Source organism: Eurytemora carolleeae, unplaced genomic scaffold (genome assembly GCF_000591075.1).
Source record: "Eurytemora carolleeae unplaced genomic scaffold, Eaff_2.0 scaffold43, whole genome shotgun sequence".
Classification (NCBI taxonomy): Eukaryota; Metazoa; Arthropoda; class Copepoda; order Calanoida; family Temoridae; genus Eurytemora; species Eurytemora carolleeae.
Window position 1 is genome coordinate 145,414 of NW_019396029.1, and position 9,205 is coordinate 154,618.

Genomic DNA, 9,205 nt, shown 5'->3' on the forward strand with positions numbered 1-9,205 from the left:
TATCAATACTAATGACGAAATTGTTTGTTTGAGATGATTTTTTGTAATATCTATCTGAGATAAGAAGTATTGCAGGATGCGATTTTATTTTAAGTAACTTCAGAGGCTTTAGAAACTTGTCAGTTTTAAATTGTTATACCGTTGTGTATTATTGAAACAATCTGTTTAAAATCTAGACATTTATTACAGAACACAATTTTTATTTAGAATGCTTGTTGGAAGTTTGTTATTATTTTGTTTATTATTGTGTACTGCAGACGGAGATTCTTCGTGCGAGCATGCAACAACACCCAAGGAGCAGAAAGCATTAAAAACAAGGAATCAAGTTCTAAACAAATCATACAGGGTGTCTCACTAAAAGACGACTTGAAGGTTGTTGTTGATCTTAGTTGTTGTATCAAAAAAAAAACTTTGCACTTTTTGTAAAGCAAAAGCCGTTTAATTTTTTTTAAGCGACTTTTGTCTTTGTCGTCTCTGAGCTGTTTTAGAAACGACTATACAGATTATATTTTTCTGTAAGAAAATGAACCTGCATGAACCCCTTTAATTTAAAAAATATTAAATGGTCATTTTCAGTCAAATAGAAACACGTATTTATAGATTGAATTTAAATTCGTATTTTCTTTGATACACTAGATTCGAAATTGCTACTCAATATTTAGTTGAAATGATTGAAAAATTCTTGAATTATTCTTCTCATTGCTGTGGTCTTGTTTTTTAATTACTGCAACTGATAAAAGTTATTTACAATATTTCTGAAAATGTTAAAGCCAGAAAACCCGATGACATTTAAAATTTTTGTGTCCAGTGCACTACAGAACTCTTTATGTATTAAATTGAATCTTCCAAGATAATGGTTATGTACACTGTACATGCACAGAAATCTATTTGTATTTACTGGATGTCCTCCTAATATTTAATGCTTATGTACAGAAATATGTATGTACTGGATGTCCTAATTATTTAATGCTTATGTACACGGTACAAAAAACTTTATGTACTGGATGTCCTCCTAATTTATTTAATGCTTATGTACACTGTACAGAAATCTTTATGTACTGGATGTCCTCCTAATATTTAATGCTTTTGTGCACTGTACAGGAATCTGTATGTACTGGATGTTCTAATTTATTTAATGCTTATGTACATAGTACAGAAATCTGTATGTACTGGATGTTCTAATTTATTTAATGCTTATGTGCACTGTACAGGAATCTTTATGTACTGGATGTCCTCCAACATTTAATGGCCTCCCTTGTGCCTCCACTACACGATACAACGATATGACTAAGGTGCACGTCCAATTTAAATAAAATATATTTTATTAAGGGATACCTTTTTTCTATATGAGGAAGAGAGCTCAGTCTCTTTTATCTTCTACATTTGGCTGTGTTTAAAGAGTTTAAATGTAGAATACGCTTTATTCTAATTGAGTGAAAAATTTGGTATATTAGTTACAATAAAGTTTCTTAACAATCAATAAAAAAACTTAAAGTATTGGTATTTTAAAAATGTGATCTGCAAAATAAATTATGGTCCCACATTTTGATTTGTTTTCCAGATCTTCAGGGTTACCCACAAAGGATGGAACTCTAAAGACGACTTAAAACTGAAAATAAATAACAATCCCGTCAAAATTAAGTTTACAGTTGCAGAGCATCGTGAATATAAGAAAACGAACTATATGAATTCATTACGGTCGTTTCTGAAGTCTCATCCATTGTGACTAAACCTCTATAGTTCCCATGTTAAGATAGTGTTTAAATTTGGTGGAGATTTTGAGAATAATGTCTTAAATTAGAAAATAGTTTTAAAGAACTGTATAGGTAAGTTCAAGTGACCCTATATGTACACTGTACAGATAGGTATGTTCGATTCACAACGCTATCCTTAAAGTATTTTTCTGATCAATAACGAATGAGGTATCCAGTATTCATGTTTTTCTCTTTGAAAAATTACTATTTTCATTTGTTATTTCTCAAATCTAAAGGACAATTGTGTATTTCATGGAATTTATCATTCAGAAAAACTACGATACCAACAAGGTTATAATGCAGTTTACTGTCTCTGGGCGGTAATGTAAACACAAGACGGATGTCGAAGCCTGACATGGGATCCAACTTTCACATAAAAAATCAATGAAATATTCTGGTCATAGGAAACTATTATGTGAATTATCAAAATTATCAAAATTAAATGCTATTATCCTCCTCGGATATTAAACGAACACTGATGCATTTTTTATTGTTTACAAACACCGCCCAGAGAGAACTGGTTTCAATATGTACGCAGAATTTACGCAACTGCAATCAACTTTCCTTGCATTATAACCTTGGATACCCCATTATCAATAAAAAAGACTTTAAGGACCATTGTAAATCAGAAATATCACTTTTTAATGGAGGTTTATTAAAAAAAGGGTAGACTACGCTTGGATACAAACAAAATACTTTTTATAAGAACTTTGTTGCTCCTGAGCTTTATATCATAATACAGCTAATTTCTATGCACATAATACAATATACATATATACAGAATAATTATATATTTAAGGTTTCAATCATTTTGCTTTCAATAATATTATGTGATACAAATTCAAATTCACTATTACAAAATATTTCTGACTTTTATAAACGTTCTTCATAATTTTAAAGTTTTTTTAAAGTTTACAGGGTACCGTTGTGAATGGGGTATGGACCTCTTTAATTTTGGAGGGTCACATGAAATTACAACTATGCTGATGCAGTCTCTTTAACATATAATATATATCAACACTTCTCACTGTAGGGTCCGACCGCGCCTTTGCTGTTGTTATAAAAACGTCAAATCTCAACGTGCTTGTTTCTACCTTAAATTTCAAAGGAGTTTAAAGAAAATTCTAATTGATTTGACAACAACAGTGCACTGCAAACTAGACAGAAGGAGAAGGTCAAATTTGTGCGACATTTACTGCATAACTTTTTGACCTCGTAGCGCCTCTAGTAGGACACAAGCAAATTTATTTGTTCTTCCCTGTACCTCAACAAAAATAGGAGTTATGATTAAAAACATAAAATATTATGATCTTACGTGAAATTTACTTTAGTTTGGCGTTATTGGTTTTGTTTCTATTGGGTTGTTTTCACACATTGTTTGTTAAAGGGAGCTTGTGGATGTGGAGATGATATTTCATGTTGTAGGGAGCTTGTGGATGTGGAGATGATATTTCTTGTTGAAGGGAGCTTGTGGATATGGGGATGATATTTCTTGTTTAAGGGAGCTTATAGATGTGGGGATGATATTTCTTGTTGTAGGGAGCTTGTGGATGTGGGGATGATATTTCTTGTTGTGAAGGGAGCTTGTGGATGTGGAGATGATGTTTCTTGTTGTGAAGAGAGCTTGTGGATGTGGAGATGATATTTCTTGTTGGAGGGAGCTTGTGGATGTGCAGATGATATTTCTTGTTGTAGAGAGCTTGTGGATGTGGAGATGATATTTCTTGTTGAAGGGAGCTTGTGGATGTGGAGATGATATTTCTTATTGAAGGGAGCTTGTGGATGTGGAGATGATATTTCTTGTTGTAGGGAGCTTGTGGATGTGGGGATGATATTTCTTGTTGTAGGGAGCTTGTGGATGAGGGGATAATATATCCTGTTGTATGTAGGGAGCTTGTGGATGTGGGGATGAACCTAATCCTCCGGATTTCTGGACAAAATCGAAATATGTTTCCGCAGGTTAATCCAACTGAGTTCTGGTTACAAGCTAAAATTTTCTAGTTCCAATATCTTTGCAACCTGGTAGTGTAAACTTTTTATATTTTAAACTTAGACTATTTGATCTAAAAGAATTTATAGGTTGATTGAAATCAATAAGGTCTTCATCATGGGGTTATTAATCATAATCAGGAAGACCCGGAATTATTAGTTTACAGGCGACTTTACATAAATATCTCTGGCAATTATTAATGCTCTAAAAAGTCAGAAAACATTTCGGAACAGGCAGGACTAGAGCTATTTTGTGATTATTGTTTCATCAATCATATTTGTAAAATCAGGTCATGTAAAAACGTCTGATAAATTTTACATTAATTCAAGGTCTTTTTAGCTGATGGGACTGGAAAAAAATAGGGATTAAAAATCATAGTTTGTGACTAGAACTCAGTTATGTAATGATGGATACAAGTATAAAAGGATAAAACAATTGGATAAAAGGAGAGGTGCCATTTTTTTATCAAACTTTTTACTGAACAATAAGGATGAAAAGAAATGGGATTTTACCTTTCTATTTGTCTTTAGATTGAGCCAAAATATTTTCTTTTTTAGTAAAATTGGCATTGATTTCATATTCCTTATTAATTTTTTTTGGGGAATTATTTTACAAGTTTAGAAGGCGATAAGTAAAATTGCTATAATTGCTTTTTCGGTTTAAAAGTATTTTTGAAACTTGAGATGGATCAAAATAACAATTATATTGAAAATTAGAATACCCCAAATTGCCTTTCTACCATAAAAATAAGGCCTTTTAAGATAAAAAATAAAGAAAGTACTTAATTTTTTGTTATGTTAGTTTAACATGTTTTTCTGTGAACTATTTGTTAAAAAATTTCACAATACATAACGATAACACGTAAACAAACGATGGATTAAAAGAATTAATTAAATTTACAAAATAGGGAACGCAATGCTGATGGACCCTGAGGACCCCTTGAACTCCTGGTGTCCACAAAACTGTGGAAGATGTTTCCAACTGTGTTCAACTGGAGGAACTACTAATGTAAAACGTTTCCCTTCAAGAGCAAAGTTTACACAACTATAATTACACAAAACAACATGGATTTCAAGCCAGAATGTTTAAAACGTTCATTTGCGGGTAGTTATAGTCAATTTCGCAGATTTTCTCTTTTCTTCAACTAGGACTTCTACTTCAAGCAAGTTAAACGAACATTTTTTCCATAATTTAGTTTATTGTTTTGTGGGACAGGGTATGTATATTTAGGGCGTATCCCCTGAACCTGGAATCTGTATTGTTACCATGCTGGAGAATAGGTGTGGGGATGGTTACCTCGAGGATAATGGTGATTTTTTTTTATTATTTATTTACAGGTAGGATACCTTTCGCAAAAATTTTGTGAAATTTTTGCATGAAGCGCAAATTTGTTAATTTTCTTGGCTAAATTCATCAGTACATATTCATGCAGAAGACTAATGAACCACTGTGGTTCGTAAAACTCTAACAGTTTCACCTCCAAGGAACATTTTAACCGATTATAATATTTGCCGATGGGGTAGATGTCGGGTAAATATTCTGGTCTTTATATGTTCCACATCGGTTTGTACTGTACTGTACTGTACTGTACTGTACTGTACTGTACTGTTCTGTACTGTACTGTACTGTACTGTACTGTACTGTACTGTACTGCACTGTACTGTATTTTACTGTACTGTACTGTACTGTACTGTATTGTACAGTAGTGTACTGTACTGCCCAGGACCCTACCTGTGTGGACAGGAGTTATCTCCCTGGCGATGTATAGAGGATCCTGCAGCTTGCCAGGCAAATAAAGGTGATAAAGAGACTGTAGACGTAATTTCAAGTGACCTATTAAAAAGAGGGGCATCCGCGATTCACAACAGTACCCTTTAAACCATTATCTGATCTCAAGTTTCCAGCTCTTTATTCCTCTATAAATGGATCGAGTCACTTGAATTTACGTCTACAGTCCCTGTAATCAAATTGAATAATAAAGTAGTAATCACGCAGAGTGAGCCTTAAAATATTATATACAGTGAAACCCTTATTAACGAATACATCGAAAGAATTCTTCAAATGTCGTATTCTTCACTTTCTGATAAAATGGAATGTTGCAGATATTTAGTTTTTTTAATTAAATGATTATATGGAACTCTTTAAAACTGTTCCCGCATATTCATGGCTATTTATTTATTTTTGCTTCTACTGAAATTTACGTAATATAGTATAAAACTAATTGAAAAATTGTCAAGACGACATTTGATAAATTCTTCCGATGTATTCGTTATTAAGGGTTTCACTGTAGTAAAGTCATCAAATATTTTTAAATATAGATCCACTTCTAGGATAGATTTCAGAATTCTGTTATATGTCTAAAATATAATGTTTTATGTCTTATAAAATATTATGTTTTAAATCTGTTTTTACTAAAATACTATGTTTTATGTCTAAAATATGTTTAAGATATCAAATTTTTTTGTCTTAAATATTACGTTTTTGTCTAAAATTTTATATTTATGTCTAAATTTTGTACTTTTGTCTAAAATATCATGTCTAAAATTTTATACTTATGCCTAAAATAATTTATTTATGTCTAAATTATTATGTGTGTATCAGCTACGAATATGTTTGGGTATCCGGCACACTTTGATCTTCAGGATGCTAACCTCCAGGTACTAATATATCAGGGTTGGACAAACTAAATCAAGACGGCATTGCATTTCTTAGATAGGACCTTAATTAAAAAAGAACATCTCATAGATAGGATCCATGAGAAATATAAAGAATTGTCCAAAATTGTTGTAATAGTAGACAAATCAGATTGTCCTTCAAATTTCCATTGCATTTTTTTTATGTCTTGAGTCCGAATTTAATGAATTTGAGCCGCGTCTCAAATCCCCCAAAACCGGTTTCAATTGAGCGCCGGCTTAAATCTTGAAAGATTGAATACGATTTTAAGTGGAACCAACCATATTTCTGCCACGGCTTAAATTTAAGCCGCAGCTCAAATTCTTTAAATTCGGCTTTTGGACACATAAATTATTGAATATTATACATTTTAAATACACTAGTGACCAAAAACTAAATCTAAACTTTTAATCGAATTCTAGGTTATTTTTTCAGAATTCCAGGTTATTATTTAAATTATTCTCCGGGAAGGATTTAATGAGGATTATTAAAACTTTTTCCTTGTTCCCTTGTTCAAAGTTAAATACTTGGATCAAGATGCGTTCTCAGGGCTATTGAGGTTCAGACCTTCCCCCTGAATTAGTGAAATCTATTGTTTTAGAGGAGTCTTCAGGTTCCACGAGTGTAAGTCCCCCCCCTTTAAGAAAATATATTTCTTTATATTAAGACATGTTGGATTTTAACCTATTTTAACACTAAATTATAGCCTATAAACCATTGCTCAGTAAAAATGCATGTTTCCATTTATAATCACAGTTCTTACAACCTATGGTTTATGTGGTTTTTTATTACATATGTTTTGGGGCCTACTGTAAACTCCGCTTCATGTTGAAGTACCAGATTGACTTTAAGGACTCCGGGGTAACTATGTCATAAGACTATAAAGTATAAACGGATGAAACGGGACGGTATACCAAATGGATCATCTCTTTCTTGTGAGATTTGTATGCAATTTTCGACAACACGTTGTCGCTCCGGACAACAATTAATTTGAAAAGTAAATACAATTAAATAGAGGTGTTTATGTAGGTTACGAATGGTCTTGGTTGGGATAATGTAGAAGTAACATTTGTGGAGGTTTCTTGTGCACAAGGAGACTTCGGAGACTGGAATACAGATTGTTATTGTCCTCATGCACTGTAAATATTGAATAAATTTCATGATCCCTGTACGCCTTTTTCCATGTATTTCCTGTATCCTTGTATCCCTAGCTGTGCACCTTTATTCCTGTATCCCTGTATCCCTGTACCCCTAAATGTCTTTACCCTTCTACCCCTGAAAACTTTATCCCCTGTGTCACACTGTTTCTCTTAAACATTGTATCACTGTAATCCTGTATCCTGAAATCCTGCACCACATTCTATATATATTCCTGAATACCAATGTATGCCAGTATCACAGTTACCCTGTGTTCAGGGATCCATGTGCCCCTGTATCCGGAATCCCTGTATCCCTGCAGTCCCTGTATCCCCGTATCCCTGTATTCCTGTATCCCTGTATCCCTGAATTCACGTATCCCTGTATTCATGTATCCCTGTATCACTGTATCCCTGTATCCCTGCATCCCTGTATCCATGTATTCCTGTATCCCTGTATCCCTGTATTCCCGTATTTCTGTATCCCTGTATCCCTGTATCCCTGTATCTCTGTAACCTTGTATCCCTGTATTCCTGTATCCCTGTATCCCTGTATCCCTGTATCTCTGTATCCCTGTATCCATGTATTCCTGTACCTCTGTATCCCTGTATCCCTGTATCCCTGTATCTCTGTATCCCTGTATCCCTGTATTCCTGTATCCCTGTATCCCTGTATCCTTTTATCCCTGTATCCCTGTATCTCTGTATCCCTGTATCCCTGTACCTCTGTATCCCTGTACCCATGTATCCCTGTATCCCTGTATCCCTGTATCCCTGTATCCCTGTATCCCTGTATCCCTGTATCCCTGTATCTCTGTATCCCTGTATCCCTGTATTTCTGTATCCCTGTATCCTTGTATCCCTGTATTCCTGTATCCCTGTATCTCTGTATCCCTGTATCCTTGTATCCCTGTATCCCTGTATCCCTGTATCCCTGTATCCCTGAATGTTTGACCAGTAGATTAAATAAATGATTGAATAATATTACAGAGGATTATTGCAAGGGAGGAGAAGGGGTAAAGGGGTTCAAGTGTTGTCCAAGGGAAATGAAAGGAAAGAAATAAGGGGTGTGAAGGGAAGGGAGAGGGATTAAATGACAATTAAAGGGGTTGTTCTCATATTTTAAAATAGCTCAATTTGGCTATAACGAAATAAAAATTGTCAATTAAAATTGCAATTTTTCTGGGCCTGCCCTCTGATACATGTTTGAGTGGAAAGATTTCCTCTCTCCACTTTCTAGACTGTACACTATGCATGGTGAATGAAAGATGAGAACCCAGACTACACAGACACATACACTCTACCTGGGTAGGCTGAGCAGGCCTATAGTGTCCTGGCACGACATGCTACGGTTCCATGTAATGGTTTTTGACTTACATGTAACGGCCACTTGTTGCATTCAGGGGTTAAATTTTACAACTTTTAAAGAAATACTCCAACTTTAAACATATAACATAAAGTTTATGAATATTGTCTATTTTTAAAGATTTTGCATTTCCTATTAAAAGGATCCTAAAATATCCCTGAATACAGATGTCTCCTGATTGGTCGTGTACAGTAATTGTACACAATAGAACATGCTGTAGAAAATATCGCAAATTATAGGTGTTAATCGATCTCTGTAACTCTTTTCTCTGGATGAAAATTAATGA

The 9,205-nt window shown here is 33.9% G+C and overlaps 1 protein-coding gene across 2 annotated transcripts; it reads left to right on the plus strand.

The window, feature by feature from the left end:
- The first annotated feature begins 117 nt into the window (after positions 1-117).
- Positions 118-7,993, plus strand: LOC111695408 (endoglucanase). 2 transcript variants are annotated; one of them, XM_023464739.1, is made up of 9 exons: positions 118-295; positions 1,212-1,292; positions 3,644-3,713; positions 4,652-4,752; positions 4,975-5,053; positions 5,468-5,542; positions 6,346-6,401; positions 7,447-7,579; positions 7,649-7,993. In XM_023464739.1, the coding sequence occupies exons 1-8, from the start codon at positions 209-211 to the stop codon at positions 7,558-7,560; spliced, it is 663 nt and encodes a 220-aa protein (XP_023320507.1). In that variant the 5' UTR covers positions 118-208; the 3' UTR covers positions 7,561-7,579; positions 7,649-7,993. The 2 variants fall into 2 exon arrangements, with proteins under 2 accessions (XP_023320507.1, XP_023320501.1); XM_023464733.1 differs by lacking the exon at positions 7,649-7,993 and having other exon boundaries at positions 7,447-7,588.
- The last annotated feature ends 1,212 nt before the right edge of the window (positions 7,994-9,205 follow it).